Source organism: Sapajus apella, unplaced genomic scaffold, assembly GCF_009761245.1.
Source record: "Sapajus apella isolate SASKATOON/1434 unplaced genomic scaffold, GSC_monkey_1.0 scaffold152, whole genome shotgun sequence".
Lineage (NCBI taxonomy): Eukaryota > Metazoa > Chordata > Mammalia > Primates > Cebidae > Sapajus > Sapajus apella.
Genome location: NW_022437092.1, coordinates 596,983 through 614,412, shown reverse-complemented (window position 1 = coordinate 614,412; position 17,430 = coordinate 596,983). Strand labels below are relative to the sequence as shown.

The window sequence follows — 17,430 nt, the reverse complement described above, 5'->3', positions numbered from 1 at the left end:
TAGTGACAGGACGTCATTGACCCCATACGCCCAGCTCCTAAGAACATAGCAGGTGTCTAGACACCAGTTTTAGAATGAATAGAGTTCAAAGAAAAAGAGACAGGCCTAAACTTCCAGAAAAGTTTCTCCAGAAAACATCAGAGAAACCGCTCTGCCTCCCCCAGTTTCACCAAAGGCCTGAAGAAAATTCATTTAAGGACACCCCAGAAACCCTCAGAGACCCTTGGAAGAAAACCTGAGATTCCTCCCCTCGAGAAACAGCCCTAGTCGTCCTCCCCCACCTCGGGGCCAAGAGTCCCTCCATGGGCATCGCGAAGTCTGCGCTTGCGCACCTCATCTTGGCTAGCCTGTCCTGTTGCTATGGAAACACCTGGCCAGGAGAGCGAGGCTCAGAGAGCCTAAAACCCCGAGCCCAGGGCGCACGCGCTTTCGCGCCGCCGCAAAGGGAGCCCCCCCCTTCCTCATTCCGGATCAGCTATTGGACCCCGCCTTCTTACAGGCCCCGCCCCGAAGTCTAGGCGCTCATTCCCGCTGGGACCTTGGGGCACTCGCTGGTCTCCCTCAGGCCCCAGCTCGGGTGCAATTAGGAGGCGAACAGATGGCAGCCCAGACGGTGGGTGGGGAGGGTCTGCACAGGGTTCTGACTCCCCGGAGGGGAGGGACTCACCTTCGGGAAGAGGCAAACGAGAAGTGGGCGGGGGTGTTGGGGGAGAAGTTTCGGGGGCTGTCCAGGGGACTGCTGCCTGTGAGAGAAACGGGTGCAAATCCCGTCAGGCCTCTTATTCCCTAAAGAGACTTGCAAACAGCAGCCTGTCCTGTCTTTTGTCTAGTCCCACTCATTGTGGGGAGACCACACCCCGTTCGCCTGTGGCCCCGCCTCTCTAAATTTTTTCTTTGCCGAATCAGTCCGACCCCTTCCAAGCCGATTCTGCCTTCATCTGGGATGGCCCCACCCCTCAGGTACGACTCCTCCTTTCTGTTCCCTCCCGCCTGAATCTCCGCCCACCAGTGCCCGTCCCTCTGCGACTGACCACACCCACACAATCATGGTCCCGCCCCTTATCCAATCCGGTTCGCCTCCATCGAAACCACGACCCTTCTGTGGCGTGACCACGCCTCCTCGCCTGAGGCCCCGCCTCCTGTGGGCTGGTCCGCACCCACCAAGTCTCTGCCACTGGTCTCACCTAGGTGGCCTGGTAGCGGAGAGTGGGGTCTTGGCAGCGTGGGCGAAGTGCTGGTCAGGATGAGGCTTTTCCGGTTACTGGTGCGGCAGCTGCGGGGAAGGCAAGGCAGAGGGGCGGGCCAGGCCGCAGCCCAGTGAGTCCTTGAGCCTAACCAGCTGACCTCCCGTCTCAGATCCGTGCCTATCTCCCATCCGTGTGTGCTTGGAGGACTTCTTGAAGGAGGAGGTGTTGGAGGCCTCTGCAAGCCTGTGTATGGCAGGCGATGTGCATAGGACATGTGTGTGAGAAACTCTCAGTGTGGATTATGTTTAGGACACAGTGTCTGTCATGTGTGATGGCATTGTGTCTAGGTGACACCATTGGTGATATGAGTGTGTTTCCTTCAGTCTATGCGTGACAGTCACTATAGGTATCCATGTGTGGCATCCGCTGTATGAATTCAGCAATGTGTGACGCTGAAACGCATTCTGGTGTGATATGTGTGACACCACCTGGGTTTATCTTGTGTGACACAATTTGCGTATCTGTGTGTCTCTGTAACACAGTGTGAAATGCCACTTGTTCATAACAAGGTGTGCTGTAACACAGGCAGGCTGCAGTTTTCTTTTTTTTTCTTTTTTCTTTTTTTTTTTTAGTCATCATCTTGCTGTGTCGCCTAGGCTAGAATGCAGTCTGCAGTGGCTCACTGCAGCCTTAAACTGCTGGGCTCAAGTGACCCTTCCGCCTCAGCCTCCTGAGTAGCTGGGACTACAGACACCTGCCACCACGCCTGGCCAGGATGCATGATCCCCACTACATGTATCTATGTCTTTTTGTGGCATTCTGAGTCTGTGTCAGATACTGTCCTTCCATCTGGGTGTGACATTCACCATGTGTGTCATGTGTCTGTAGCATCTATTGTGTGAATTTAACATCTAGTGACATTAACGGTGTCCCAACATGTCACCACATATGACATCCTCTAGGTGGGTCTTGCATGTGATAACGTGTGAGTTTGCATGGTTCTGTCTCTGCATCTGTTTATCCTGATGTCAGTGTGACACAGTATGTGAGATACCTAGATATGATATCATGTGTTGTGACATTGTTGGATGCATGGATAGGTTATTGCCACATATGTGTGCATCTTGGATGACATAATTGTGTGTGGATCACCATGCGTGTGACATCTTACTAGGTGTACACGACGTGGTGCCCCTGTGTGTCTGTGCATGGTTCTGACCTGTGGCAGCTGCAACGCTAGGTATGTGTGGCACCTCCCAGTGTATCTGGGCCACTAGGGCTGTGGTGTGTGTATGTGTGTGTGACATCATGTCCTTAGTGATGCCGTATGTCACTATTTTCAGTGTAAGGCTGTGTTCTTGGTGGGGGTTGTGTTATGAACCCCCCCTTTTTTCTAACCCTCAGCATCCTAGTTCCCGAAGAGGGAGCCCCCAGCCCCTCCGTCGTCCCCTCACCCACAGCCGCAGTGACTGAGCATATTAGCGCGTCCAGGAGCACGCGGCATGGGGGTGCGGGGAGGCCAGGCTGCGGCTATTGTTCTGAGGGTGCCAAGCCCCCCAGCCTCCCCTTCTTCCTCTACCTCCACCAGGCTTTGGAGCCCGCAGCGCCAGCAGACAAAGGCGCCACAAACCCCCAGTGGCGCAGCCTCCTCCCCCCGCGGCCGTCGTCTCCAGCGTGCAATCCCCCCAGACTCGGCCCACATCGACCCCCATACAACCCCGTCCCCGGCGGGAAGGCGCTGCTCGAGCACCTCTGGCGCAGCTGGACTGGGTGCAGCATCCCGGGCCCCGCCCTGCGACAGCACCCGGAGCACCAGCTTTTGAGGGGAGGGCCGGGACAGTGTCTAGGGGATCGGGGGTCTACCTCTTGGTGCGGCGGAACATACTGCCGCCGGGGAAGGAGGGCATCGAGAAATTGGAAAGCGCGGTCCAGAGAGAGTCAGACATGACCCGGCGGCGGCGACATGGTGGCAGGTGCGGCAGCGGCGGCGGCGGCGGCGGCGGCGCGGGGAGCAAGCGCGCGGGGCGGAGGCTGGAGCCGCAGCGGGCAGGGGAGGGCAGGGAAGGGGAGGGCCCTGCGGCTGCGGCTGGCCGAGAGAGGGCGCTGCTGCGTGCCGGCGAGTCAGGCCCCGCCCGCGCAAGCGCCTGACGTCCCCACCCCGGCTGAAGGGGCGGTCAGCCCCCGCCAAGTATCTCCCCAAGGCTCACCTGCTGCTTTTCCGAGGCAGGGGCAAATCCTTCTGGAAGGCAAAGGGGCAAAACGACGAAGGTCAGCGTGGACCTGCCGTTGCTGCCCACAAGCATTCTCAGCTCTCTGGAGGAGCAGAAGCAGGGTAAGACAGGCCCCTCTTCAGCCTTGTCACTTTTACCATTTGCCATGCATTGCGAGCCAAATTTCTTGGGGGAGAAGATCCCCGGGTGATTCCTATCCTGAGTCCCAGAGACCAACAGTGCCTCAAGTACACAAGCGAGGCCCCATATAAAGGCAAGTGAGTTGGCATCTCAGTGTGTGATTGTGCAAATGAAATAGGAATGTTTATTTGAAAACCATGTCTTGAGCACCTACTGTATACTGACCCTATCATAGGCACTAGGGACACAGCAGTGAATAATTTACAAGCCCGGTGTGGTGATGTGCACCTCTAGTCCCAGCTACTTGGGAGGCTGAGGCAGGAGAATTTCTTGAATCCAGGATTGGACACCAGCCTGAGCAACTCGGCAAGACTCTATCTCAAAGAGAAAAAAAAAAAAAATGTTTCTGACCTTTTGGGACTAGCATTTAGAGGGTAAAGGGGACACTAAAGATTAGTGTAGAAGTGAACGAAATAATTTTGGACAATGATGTGGCTTATGAATAAAATTAAACAGGTGATATGACACAATGGCTGGGATGGAGACATGTCAGAGAGGGATGCTCTGTGGAGGTAACTTTTAAGCTGGCTGCCGAAAGATAAGAGCCAGCCATGGGAGGATCTGTGGAGAGAGTATTCCAGGTAGAGGGAACTGCAAGGACAAAGGCATGGAGGCGGGAAGAAGCTTAGCATGCTCAATGAATGAATGAAAAGCTGAATGAATAAATGACTCATCTACACCTCAACAGATCTATCTGACTGCCAGGTAGAGTCACAGAGTTGGGGTAGGGGGTATGTAGGTAGAGTGACTCAAAACTGAGATTTAAAATGGGAACTGGGGAGGCTGAGTTGGGAAAATAGTTTGAGCTTAGGAGGTCGAGGTTACAGTGAACTATGATTGCACCACAGCTTGAGTGAGACACCGTCTCAATTAAAAAAAAAAAAAAGATAAAAGCTTTAAAAAATTAAAAAATAAGCCTGGGTTCTGTGGCTCACACCTGTAATCCCACCACTTTGAGAGGCTGAGGCAGGTGGATTACATGAGATCAGGAGTTCCAGACCAGCCTGACCAACATGGAGAAACTCCGTCTCTACTAAAAATGCAAAATTAGCCATTGGTACATGCCTGTAATCCCAGCTACTCTGGAGGCTGAGGCAGGAGAATCTATGGAACCCAGGAGGCGGAGGTTGTGGTGGGCCGAGATCGTGCCATTGCACTCCAGCCTGGGCAACAAGAGTGAAACTCCATCTCAAAATAAATAAAACAAATCGCTGGCTTGGCACAGTGTCTCAGCCTGTAATCCCAACACTTTGGGAGGCCAAAACGAGTGGATTCACAAGGTAGGAGCTCTAGACCATCCTGACCAATATGGTGAAACCCTGTCTCTACAAAAAATACAAAAATTACAGCCTCATGCCTGTAATCCCAGCACTTTAGAAGGCCAGCTTGACCAACATGGAGAAACCCTGTCACTACTAAAAATACAGAATTCACCAAGCGTGCTAGTGGGCGCCTGTAGTCCCAGCTACTTGGAAGGCTAAGGCAGGAGAATCATTTGAACCTGGGAAGTGGAGGTTGCAGTGAGCCGAGATCCTGCCACTGCATTTCAGCCTGGGCGACAGAGCGAGACTCCATCTCAAAAAAATAAATTAATTAAAATAATAAAATGGAAAGTCAGGTGATGACCACGTGGGCATTTTAAATAATTACAATAATAATAATTAGTGGCTATTAACTTTATGTGTCTACATTTGAAGAAGGTCACGTTCCATTTGTCAAGCTCTCAGGAAGTCACTATAGGGATCAGGAGATACGGGGTCTTGCCCCTTTTCTGAGGAAAGGAATGAAGGACAAAGGCAGCACTTTCCAGCCTGTTTTCTATCCACAGGGTGAGGTGGAAGGAAGCTGAGTGGGGCTGCAGATAGAAAGATTTGAGGGAGAATTTCAAAAGGCCTTTGGAGAGGACTCTTGTTCTAGACTATTTCCAGGATCTCTAAAAGCAGAAAAGCCTAGATTCAAATCTCAATTTTGCCTTTTATGACCTTGGCAAATGACCTTCCAATAGTTCCGTGTCTCCTTGAGGATTTTGTGAGTTGATGCAGATGCCTAGCCCCTTAGCATGGTGCCTAGCACATATCAAGCACTCAATAAATACTAAGTCTTGAGAACAGGAGTTATTAAGGAGGGACATGCTGCATGACAGAGGATGGGGCACAGGGTCATCCCACCCCCTTGTACAACAGACAAACATATAGGCAAGGCCAAAGGGCAGCCTTGCCCTCCTGAGCTACCGGTGACCGGTAATCCAAACCAGGTTTTCCCTCTGTCCTTGCATGATTCGCGTGAATGAGCCGCAGCTAGGAGCAGACGACCTGGCTGTGTGTCCTCAATGGCCCAAGCAAAATCAAGACCTGGATTTTTATGTCCACAGAGCCCAGGGGGTCCAGACCCGGGTAACCCGGCCTTGGAGGGCAAGCCCATTGGGGGGCTTTTAAGCACCACCCGAAGAAGTCCTTAACGGGGGCTTTTAAGCACTAGCCAAAGAAGTCCTCGAACCCAGCCCCATTCGCTAGCGCCCCCGAACATTCTAGGGACGAAAAAAGGGTCAAACTGGAGCGGCAGAAGTTCGGATCTTTGGCGTCAGTGTAGACAGACGCCACCTCCAACCTTAGCTGCAGAGCTGCTCTGCGTAGTGGATTCTGCTCCTCCTGCACAGGATTAACAGCTGACACTGCAGAGAGGGCATTCGAACTCAGGATGCTATCTATGTATAAGATCCCCAGGCGCGGTGGCTCACGCCTGTAATCCCAGCACTTTGGGAGGCCAAGGAGGGTGGATCACCCGGGGCCAGGAGAGTTCAAGACCAGCCTGGCCAACATAGCGAAACCCCCTCTCTACTAAAAATACAAAAACTAGCCAAGTGTGGTGGCGCACGCCTGTAATCCCAGCTACTTGGGAAGTTGAAGCAGGAGAATCGCTTGAATCCTGGAGGCGGAGGTTGCGCCAATGCACTCCAGCCTGGACAACAGAGCGAGACTCCCTCTCGAAAAAAAAAAAAAAATCCCAGCTGTACACAGGGCATGCTAGTGCGGCAGCGATGCGACAATTCCTAAGAGCTTGCAACGATGTGTGTGGGTGCATCCAGGCAGCGAAGTGGTTAACCTGCCAGAAGGGAAGCAGTGGGCACGGGACTCCGACAGGGGTCGCCGGACCCAGAGCACGCCTCTGGTTGGGTGGGTGAGTGGAAGCATCCCGCGTTGGGGACGGTGTCTGGAGCAGGAGTCTAAAGTCCCGCGTGGCGCTGAGCCAATGAGAGTTGACGCCGGCCCGGAGGGCGGCGACACACCGTGCAGTCCCCGCCTCTTTCCTCCCTTTTCTCAGACCCGACGGCGCGGACCCAGCCAGGCTGCTGCAGCACTTTATTTAACTTTGTCTCATCTGCCTTCCTTTTCCCGGAACCCACTCTCCTAACCCACCCCTGGGAGGGGGAGAGAATGCGGGGAGCACTTCAGAGAGGCCTAGGCTCCGGAGATCGGACCATCTGGGTTCTGAAAGTAAATTAGTTTTCCAACTCATGTCTGGTTCCAGCATTATCCAGACGCCTGGAAGGTCCTTCCTGCCGTCTGATCACCATTTTTCCTGCTGCACTGACCTATCAGCATCCCTTGGTTTTCAACCTCGGGAATAGTGGGGGAGTCTAGAAATGGACGAAGCCCTAGGTGAGGGTTTGAATCCTCTTTTCCCAAGACTAAGGCTGCGGATGGAGCCTAAGCCTGGGCCCATTCTTGGCTTTATCTGAACTCCAGATTACCAAGCCTGGGGCTGAGCTCCAAGGAGGCTGAGAAGGGCCAGACCCTAGGCAGAGCCTTAGGGCGCAGCTATCATCACCTTCCCCTCTGGGATGTTTGGCACCGAACCTCCGTATTAACCCTGAATTTCCGTATTAACCCCTCAGAAGCGCAGCTGAAGACAGGCAGAGGGCCCTTCTCGGCTTCAGAATCCCTCCCCACCTTGGAGGCAGGACCTCCTGACACCTGAGTTCGTGTCCGCCTTCCCCAGACTCCACAGCGATCCTCAGTGTCCCACTCTGTGCAGTGGACGCACTCCTCCTGCGCCTGCGCAGCCTCGCGACCAGTATCTTCTAAGGCTGCAAGGAGCTAAAAATCGCTCCCGCCCACCCACAAGCTGGGCTGGACTTGAGGATCGCGGTGGGGGGGTGGATGTTGTAGTGGAGGAGGTGGAATGAAGAGTGAGAAAGCTGTCTAGGTGCCTGTCCAATTAGGGCAGTAGGAAGAATCCTGATGGCCAGGCAGGTGCGTGGGGGACGCAGGGCGTCCTGTGCCTCGGGAGGGGACTCCTGGGGTGGTGAGGGGCGAGGCTGCAGCACAAACATGTTTATACCTGCAGCGGCGCCGGTGGCCCCGAGGGGCGCAAGCCCTAGGGCAATAACTTTGCTCGCGTCCCCTCACCCCCAGCCTGGCGAGAAGCCAGGGCGATGACTTCGGCCGCAGCCCCCTCCCCCTAGGGCGGGCCAGGCGTCCCTCAGGAGATCCTCGAGGTGGAGCGCTAGGCTGCACCCACTCCGGCAGCTCCCTGGATCACAGGGCGGCGCCTGAGGGGCGGGGTCCCCAGCGCGGCAGGACGCGCCGCTACTGCGTTCCCCGCGGTTAGCGTCCCGAGCCCATGGGAGGGGGCGCCCGGCCGACCCTGGTGCAAGTTCTCCCGCCTCCTGCCCGGCTCCGCCCCAGGGCGCCGACCTCTTGCTCTCCACCCGGGGCCCAAGCAGCGGCGTACCTGCAGCCTCCGGCGGCGGATGAGGCCCGAATCGTCCATGGCGGCAGCAGCGGCGACTTCGGCCAGGGGAGGGAGGAGGGAGGCGGCGGCGGCGGGAGGAGGGAGGAGGGAGGGAGTGAGAAGCCGCGGGGACCGCGGCGGCGGCGGCGGCGGCGGCAGCGGCTTGGGGGGGATGGCGGGGGCGGAGCGAAGTGGGGCGGGCCCGGCGCCGTCACTGCGTCTGGGCGCCCGAGACCGGGCTCAGCTATCGCTGCCCGCGCTGGGGGGGAAGGGGCGGTCGGGGGGGCGGAGCCTTCTGATGCCCCCATGGGAGCCAAGCTGCCAAGAGACCCCTATAAAGAGAGATACCCCAGGGGAGAGACATTCTCAAGGGTAGAACCCCCACTCAAGAAACACCCCAAAGGAAGCCTTCTCCCTGAGATACATTCCCTTTACTGTCGTTGCCCCGGCGACCCCCTTGGTGAGACACATTTCCAAGGGGAGATAGTTTCCACAGGGACTCCCTCTCCAATCAAGAACTCCCCCAACCCTGAAAATCATTTCTAAGAGAGATGGTCCCTGACTGACATTCCTCTCAAAAGTCACCTCCCCTGCCCATGGAAGAGGCATTCCCAGAAGATAAAGATCCCAAGAGTGGCAATTCCCGTGGAGACCCTGGGGAGGATACCCCCAATGAGAGACCCCTAAAACCCATATCCTCTGTGGGAAATTGTCCCCACCCATGAGACCTCCACAGCTCCAGGAGAGATGTCATTCATACAGAGTGACATTTTCACTGAGGAGACCCGTCCTCATGGGAGATGCAACCTCAGAAAAACATGTGCATGCATATTACGCCCCCCACCCCCCGCAATCAGAGTCGCCTCAGGGAACCCTGCAGCCCCTCTAGCGACCCCTCCCTCACGGTCAGGATTAAGGAGCCAGGCCAGGCCGTCTGTATTTATAGGAGCGATTAGCTGATAGTTGGAGAGTGGGGCAGTTAAAGGGATTTTCACCTCCCTCGACGCTCCTCCCTGTTCACACAGATGAGGCCAAACCCACCATGCTTCCCGAAGCTGGAGAGTGTCCGAGCCCTCAGCACTCCAAGTCCTGGCATTGGGGGACAGAAGGGCTTTCCAAGGGGTGGTGGCCGGTATCTGGCCCCAAGGTCCTGGAGGGCGCGGTCGCTGGGTAAGAGCGACCCCTGATGGACGACGGGGATGACGGCGAATCTGGGTCCGGGTTTTTCCCCAGGAGCTTGTCGTCTCAAGTCCGCGCCTTTGCCTGGGTTATCTCTGTCTCACTATATGTTTGTTGGCACGTTTGTGTCGCCGTCTCCCTGAGTCCCTTGCTCCCACATCTCTCCGTCCATGGCCGGGACTCCGCCCCTGGCGACCTCTGTCACGACGGCGACCGCGGGAGCTCTCCTTGGTGCTGGCCTCGCACGCTCCTGTCCGCGGTGCTGAAATCCAAGCGCAGGGTCGGGGGCTCAGATTAGGGAAGGAGAGAGGGTACGGAGGCTCTGGCGTGAGGCATGTCCCAGAGGCTGAACAGATCTGACCCACAAGGATCCTGGACCACCTCAAGATGGACTAGGGGAAAGCTAGGTCCAGCAGATCTTGCTTACGGAGGCCTCCAGCACATCACTGGGTGCACACAGAGGGACCCAGAGACAGTGTCTACTGATTTGTTCACTTTTTCACCACTTATTGAGCACCTACTGTGTGCAATGTAGTGTTTTGGGATCTAGGAGGGAGTACAGCAATAAAAGAGACAGACAAAAAGCCTCTCTTGCCCTGAGATGAGAGGCACACGAACACTTACATACAATCACATGCTCAGCAAACACACACGCATATATTCAAACATACTCTGCAAACATACTCCACAAACACAGATCCACACATACTGCAAATTAACACATGTATAAACACATACTCAGCAAATACACGCAAACATCCATAAATACGGATACACACAAACTCACACTCTGCAGCCATACAACACATACTTAAGAAACACAGACATATACACACTTATGAAATGCAAACACACACAAATAACACATATAAACATAAAATAAATGTAAGCACAGTCACATAGTTCCAAAACCAAGGGATGTCCAGTTGCACACAAATTCTCATCTAAAACACAAATTATTCTCATAATACAACACATAGATACACACCCCCATGCCCACTGCAAGCATGTTTTTCTCATCTCATTCTCCCCCTAGAATGTCAGCTCTATGAAGGTTGAGATTTTTATGTCTTTTATTTTTATTTTTTCAAGGCAGAGTATCATTCTGTTGTCCAGGCTGCAGTGCAGTGGAATAATCTTGGCTCACTGCAACCTCTGCTTCTCAGGTTCAAATTATTTTCATGCCTCAGCCTCCCAAACAGCTGAGATTACAAGAATGTGTCACCATGCCCAACTAATTTTTTAAATATTATTTTTAGTAGAGATGGGGTTTCACCATGTTGGCCAGGCTGGTCTCAAACTACTGGGCTCAAATGATCCTCCTACTTCAGCTTCCCACAGTGCTGAGATTACGGGTGTGAACCACCATGCCTGGCTGAAATTTTCATTTCTTGTCCACTACTGCATCCCCAGAATCTAGAACACAGTAGCTCAATAACTCTTTGTTGAATGAATGGATGAGTTAAGGGAGTCCTGACAAGCAACACACATTCACAGAAACTTCAGAAGGGCATAAAACTGTGTACATGCTTCTATGAGCTGGTGGACTAAAAAAGAAAAAAATAATAAATAAGCAAAAAAAAAAAAAAGGCCGGGCGCGGTGGCTCAAGCCTGTAATCCCAGCACTGTGGGAGGCCGAGGCGGGTGGATCACGAGGTCAAGAGATCGAGACCATCCTGGTCAACATGGTGAAACCCCGTCTCTACTAAAGATACAAAAAGTTAGCTGGGCATGGTGGCGCGTGCCTGTAATCCCAGCGACTCAGGAGGCTGGGGCTGGAGAATTGCCTGAACCCGGGAGTCGGAGGTTGCGGTGAGCCGAGATCGCGCCATTGCACTCCAACCTGGGTAACAAGAGCGAAACTCCGTCTCAAAAAAAAAAAAAAAAGTAAAAAAAAAGTGTGTACATGCAAACACACCTTGTTCAGCACACGACATTTCCTTGTTCACTCATGGTCAACACTCACCGTCCATAACCTTTATCTTTGAATTCCAGGTTACAAAAAGAAAAAAGAAAAAACATCTTTATCCACTGACTTCCAACATTTTTGCAGGGACACCAACCCAATCCTACATTCCCCCTTCCCGCATTTATTAAGATTATGTTTTATTTAACTGTACACACATGGCTTGGGACACACAATCCTCACCCAGATTCCAAACGTACACATATATATGCACACACACAACCAATCCACCACCAAGAAACACACATAAACAACTTCACACAACAAACACACACATACATGCTCAACACACACATAGCCATACAAAAGACACAGGTTCCCCGAACACACGCAGGTTGTAGGCCACACAAACACACCTTACACACACACACACACAACTTCCACAAACACACAAACACACTCCCCATATATGTAGATACAGAGCTTTAGCCACAAGCTCAACATAAAAGCAAACACAAGGATATACATATATACACACCAGCCCCAAGTCGGCCAGCCTTTGGTCAGCAGGAGTGTGGGCGGGATGGTGGGAAGTCCCGCCCCTGTATCAAACCACGCCCCTTTCAGCTGCCCGTTTCCTGGACTGGATCCTGAGGTGTCTTAGCAGCCTCTAGACCCCAATCCAGCTAACAGGTGAGGGGCTGGAAGCCGGGAGGCAGGAAGGGGATAGTCTTGTCTCCACAGACCCCTAGCTGTCTCTGCCCTGGGGCTTTGGGCCCCAGTGACAGAACCTGAGCCCTGCCACACCATGCCTGGTCCCAAAGGCCCAGCTCTTGGTGGCCCCTAAGCCGATTGTGGGCCGAAAGAAGGTGACCCAGAGAGGGGCCAGCAGGGATCAAGAGGGAGGAAGGAGGCTGTGTAGAGAGGGAGGAATTACTGAACAGGAGAGGGGGATTGGAAAAGCTAGGGAGGTCCCCTTCATTCTGAGAAAAGAGGGGGTCCCTTGAGGACTAAAAAGGTGGGCGATCCTGCTGGATGGGGGGAGGGCCACTGTGGTCTAAGCTTGGTGGTGGTGGCACTAAAGGGACAGAGAGGACATAGGTCTGATGGGAGGGGGTCTCCTAGGTTGGAGGCAGGCTCTGGTGGTCTCCTGGGATTTGAATGTCCTGGGCCACTGTCCAGCTTCCTCCTCAGCTGCACTTTCCCTACTCTGCCTGGCACTGCTTCTTGGTATGCATCGGGTGGGTGCCACCCTGAGCTCACAGAAAGGGATGGCTGAACCCCACCCTATGGCTGCTAGCTTTTATCTCAGGTGGACATGGCCTTCAGGGTCCACATTCGACCCATCAACCTGGCCTGGGTCCTGCAACTGACCCTGGCATGGATCCTGCTGGAAGCCTGTGGAGGGAGCCGACCACTCCAAGCCAGGTCCCAGCGACACCATGGGCTGGCAGCTGATCTGGGCAAAGGCAAGCTGCACCTGGCAGGTGAGCAACCCAGACCCTACCTCAACACCAACACCCAGAAACCCACACCTACCCTCCCATGGCAATGTTAGAATTTCCTTATGAGAGGATCCTAGCATGGCCACCAGGGTGGGAGGCAGGGATAGTACTGAAGGATGATGGTTAAGAGACTGCCTGGGTTTAAATCCCAACTCTGCCACTTTGTAGCTGTGTGACTTTGAGGAAGTCATTTAACCTCTCTGAGTCTCACGTTGGCCTCCCAAAAAGAGAAATAGCAAGCATACCGCGAAGAGCTATTGTTAAGATTAAACCTACAGCAGGGCACGGTGGCTCACGCCTGTAATCCCAGCAGTTTGGGATGCTGAGGTGAGTGGATCACTTGAGGTCAGGAGTTTGAGACCAGCCTGGCCAACATGGTGAAACCTCGTCTCTACAAACAATACAAAAGTTAGCTGGGCGAGGTGGTGTGTGCCTGAAATCCCAGCTACTTGGGAGGCTGAGGCAAAAGAATTGCTTGAACCTGGGAGGCAGAGGTTGCAGTGAGCTGAGACGAACCACTGCACTCCAGCCTGGGTGACAGAGTGAGACCCTGTCTCAAAACAAAAAAAAGGAAAAATATTAAGCATATGTGTCACTACCAGGCACGTGACAAATACTAAGCTGATTATTATAAATGAGAAATGATTATTACTAATTGAAGCTGCATTTGCATTCCAAAGGAAGGGTCTTAAGTTACAGGTTTGTGAGGATTGATGTGTGATTGGGGTCTCCCTTGTCTGGGGGATCCCGAGGCCTCAGTTCGCAAACCTTACCTGAGGATCCAAGACTCTGGCTCACAGGGGTCCCCTTTGCCAGGACCTTGTTGTCCCTCAGAGATGGACACAACAGAGACATCGGGCCCTAGGACTTATCCAGAACGCTGTGGAGTGCCAAGCCCTGAGTGAGTACAGCACTCCCAGCGTTTTCTCCTGTACGTTGCCCCACTTTCCCTGGAACTCCCCTCAGGTCCTGACCCATCGGACCCTATCTCTCCCGATGTCCAGGTGCGAATCCTTTCTGGAACACCTGCAACGTGCCCTGCGCAGTCGCTTCCACCTGCGGCTATTGGGGGTACGCCAGGCACAGCCGCTCTGCGAGGAGCTCTGCCAGGCCTGGTAGGAGATGCGGGGGCAAGAGGCGTGGCTTGTGGCTTGCGCGGGCGGGGGGGGGGGGGGGGGGCCGGAACCTGCGGTTTGCTTGGCCTTCTGTGTGTGGCCTCCAACACGACCGAGGTTTAAGAGATGCAGCTTAATGTTTAGAACCCAGGGAGAAAGGTGGGAGGTGTGAGAAGCCCCCAACTTTTAAGATACCTGCGTATGGCGATGTGGCTTTTCATAGCCCTGAGATTTTCTTTTCTTTTCTTTTCTCTCTTCTCTTCTCTTTTCTTTTCTTTCTTTTCTTTTGGAGATGGAGTTTTGCTTTTGTTGCCCAGTCAGGCCGCAGTGCAATGGCGAGATGTCTGCTCACTGCAACCTCCGCCTCCTAGGTTCAAGCGATTCTCCTGCCTCAGCCTCCCTAGTAGCTGGGATTACAGGCGCCCGCCACCACGCCCAGCTAAGTTTTGTGGGTTTTTTTTTTTTTTTCTTGAGACGGAGTTTCGCTCTTGTTACCCAGGCTGGAGTGCAATGGCCTGATCTCGGCTCACTGCAACCTCCACCTCCTGGGTTCAAGCAATTCTCCTGCCTCAGCCTCCTGAGTAGCTGGGATTACAGGCACACGCCACCATGCCCAGCTAATTTTTTGTATTTTTAGTAGAGACGGGGTTTCACCATGTTGGCCAGGATGGTCTCGATCTCTTGACCTCGTGATCCACCCGCCTCAGCCTCCCAAAGTGCTGGGATAACAGGCGTGAGCCACTGCACCCGGCAAGTTTTGTATTTTTAATAGAGACGGGGTTTCACCATGTTGGCCAGGCTGGTCTCGAACTCCTGACCTTGATCCACCTGCCTCAGCAGTGGGGTTGGGATTACAGGTGTGAACCACTGTGCCAAGTCAGGCCCTAAGGTTTCTTTCTTTTTTTTTTTTTTTTTTTTTTTGAGACGGAGTCTCGCTCTTGTTACCCAGGCTGGAGTGCAATGGCGCGATCTCGGCTCACCGCAACCTCCGTCTCCTGGGTTCAGGCAATTCTCCTGCCTCAGCCTCCTGAGTAGCTGGGATTACAGGCACGCGCCACCATGCCCAGCTAATTTTTTGTAGTTTTAGTAGAGACGGGGTTTCACCATGTTGACCAGGATGGTCTCGATCTCTTGACCTCGTGATCCACCCGCCTCGGCCTCCCAAAGTGCTGGGATTACAGGCTTGAGCCACCGCGCCCGGCCCAGGCCCTAAGATTTCTAAAGGGGTGAGTCCTCTTGATTGAAAAAAGAACGTGAGGGGGCAGGAAAAAAAAAAAGAAAGAAAAAAGAGAACATGAAAGGGTAGGTGCTTGTAATCTCAGTTGTTGGAGAGGTCAAGGCACAAGGATTGGTTGAGGCCTGGAGTTCAAGACCAGCTTGGGCAACATGGCAAGACCCAGTATCAACAAAAAATTTTAAAATTAATCAGACATGGGCTAGATGCAGTGGCTCACGCCTGTAATGCCAACACTTTGGGAGGCCAAGGCGGACAGATCACCTGAGATCAGGGGTTCAAGATCAGCCTGGCCAACATGATGAAAACTTGTCTCTACTAAAAATACAAAAATGAGCCGGGTGTGGCGTAGGCACCTGTAATCCCAGCTATGCAGGAGGCTGAGGCAGGAGACTTGTTTGAACCTGGAAGGTAGAGGTTGCAGTGAGCAGAGATCTGTCCACTGCCCTCCACCCTGGGCGACAGAGTGAGACTCTGTCTCAAAAAAAAAAAAAAAAATTATTCGAACATCATGGCGTGCACCTGTAGTCCCAGGTACTTGAGACACTGAGGTGGAAGGATTATTGGAACCTGGGAGGGCAAAGCTGCCAGAAGCCATGATCATGCCACTGCACTCCAGCTTGAGTCACAGAGTGAGACCCTGTCTCAAAAATAAATAAATAAATGGAAAATGAAACAGTGAGGGAATATGAGGGGTTGGCCTGGAACAAATGGTCTGAGGTCTGCAGGGATGAGGCCAGTTGTGACATAACCCAGAGTATAGAAAGATCTGGTAGAATATGGCGCGGGGTGAAATCTGGAGAGATGGGGTTAGTAGGGAAGTGGTTCTAAGAGGCTGGGCCTGGATCCGAGGGAGGAGCATAAACTGAACTCAGTCCTGAAGAGCCGGAATCCCGCTGAAACGTAGCTACAAAGCCATCTCTCCACATGCTCTCTCCAGGTTTGCCAACTGCGAAGATGATATCACCTGCGGCCCAACTTGGCTCCCACTCTCAGAAAAAAGGGGTTGTGAGCCCAGCTGCCTTACCTATGGACAGGTGAGCGTGGGGCAGAGGGTGAAGGGAAGAGACTGACGACAGCCTCCTCACCAAATTCTTTCTTATCGTGTCTAGACCCCAGAGATCGGATTGGCACTCCCCGGGTCCCGGCTTACACCCTTCCCTAGGCCAGCCTCCGTATTGGGTTGTGCCTGTTGACTCCAAAAGCTCTCAGAATCCAGATTTGCCCTTCCCAAGAAACCGTCCCTGCTCTGGGCCCATCCACTGTTCATCCTGGAGGACCCAGAAGCCCAGTCACCCTCTATAAAACCCCAGCCTTGATACAGACCTCTCCGCACGCCCCCACTGCCCTCAACCCTGATTCAGCCCCCTAGGGCCCAGTAAGAACCTTCACCACCCCCCAGGGACCTGCCCCCACTCGGGTCCCACACACAGACTCCCAGGCCACACGCTTCCGCGCTGATCCCAATCCCAAAGGAATTGACAGGCCACGCCCCTGGGAGGCAGACCTGCCCCCCCCCAAGTCTCTGGACTCCGCCCACAAGGGCCCTAACGCCATCCTTTTCCCTAGACCTTCGCAGATGGGACGGACCTTTGTCGCTCGGCGCTGGGCCACGCCCTACCGGTGGCTGCTCCTGGCGCCCGTCACTGCTTCAACATCTCCATCTCCGCGCTACCACATCCCAGACCAGGACGGCGGGCCCGGGAAGCTCCCTCCCGGCGCTCCCGCCGCCCTCGCAACTCCATCCTGGACGCTGCGGGCAGCGGGAGTGGCAGTGGAAGCGGCAGCGGTCCCTAGTGGACGCGTGGCCCTGAGTGGGCGGCGCGTCCCTCCCCCCAGCCCCGCCCCTCAGACACCCAGAACCCACCCCTCTCCCTCTGGGCGTTCTGATAGTTTCCAGATTTATGTCCCTCCCTGGAACTCCAGAGACTCACCTCTCTCCAGTTTATCCCAGAAATGACCCAACTCTCTCTCACTTTTCCCTCTCCCTCTTGAATAAAGTCTCCAGCTAGAGCATGTGATGTGGCTGCTTCTTGGGGAAATAAGTGGGAAGGAGAATTGTCAGAAAGTAACAGGTGTCTCAGGTTTAATTCTCAGATCCTAGAATTAGTAACTGATTCATCCTAGAGTGTAAATGATGGATAGCTTGTGCCCTAGAG

The 17,430-nt window shown here is 53.9% G+C and overlaps 2 protein-coding genes and 1 long non-coding RNA gene across 10 annotated transcripts in view; 2 read left to right on the top strand and 1 right to left on the bottom strand.

Moving 5' to 3' along the window:
- MAST1 (microtubule associated serine/threonine kinase 1) overlaps window positions 1-8,424 on the bottom strand; it is a 45,182-nt gene extending 36,758 nt beyond the window's left edge. For 2 of the 5 annotated variants that reach the window (XM_032265820.1, XM_032265824.1), the window contains exons 1-3: window positions 3,051-3,247; window positions 1,185-1,273; window positions 668-743 (exon numbers count right to left, since the gene is read on the bottom strand). In XM_032265820.1, the coding sequence (XP_032121711.1) occupies window positions 668-743; window positions 1,185-1,273; window positions 3,051-3,133 (248 nt within the window). In that variant the 5' untranslated portion in view covers window positions 3,134-3,247. Of the gene's footprint in view, window positions 1-667; window positions 744-1,184; window positions 1,274-3,050; window positions 3,248-3,394; window positions 3,427-8,332 lie in introns of those variants that run through there. The other 3 variants (XM_032265821.1, XM_032265822.1, XM_032265823.1) reach the window with 3 other exon arrangements.
- Window positions 6,801-10,595, top strand: LOC116541569. The gene is made up of 2 exons (XR_004264863.1): window positions 6,801-7,851; window positions 9,358-10,595. It is a non-coding gene; the product is annotated as an uncharacterized LOC116541569 (long non-coding RNA).
- A 1,157-nt stretch (window positions 10,596-11,752) lies between these two features.
- RTBDN (retbindin) lies at window positions 11,753-17,289 on the top strand. 4 transcript variants are annotated; one of them, XM_032265832.1, is made up of 6 exons: window positions 11,753-12,110; window positions 12,730-12,904; window positions 13,739-13,823; window positions 13,927-14,037; window positions 16,212-16,308; window positions 16,841-17,287. In XM_032265832.1, exons 2-6 carry the CDS (start codon window positions 12,736-12,738, stop codon window positions 17,066-17,068), a joined length of 690 nt encoding a protein of 229 aa, XP_032121723.1. In that variant the 5' UTR covers window positions 11,753-12,110; window positions 12,730-12,735; the 3' UTR covers window positions 17,069-17,287. The 4 variants fall into 4 exon arrangements, with proteins under 4 accessions (XP_032121723.1, XP_032121721.1, XP_032121722.1 ...); XM_032265830.1 differs by having other exon boundaries at window positions 11,989-12,110; window positions 12,718-12,904; window positions 16,841-17,289; XM_032265831.1 differs by lacking the exon at window positions 11,753-12,110 and adding an exon at window positions 12,131-12,435.
- Window positions 17,290-17,430: the final 141 nt, after the last annotated feature.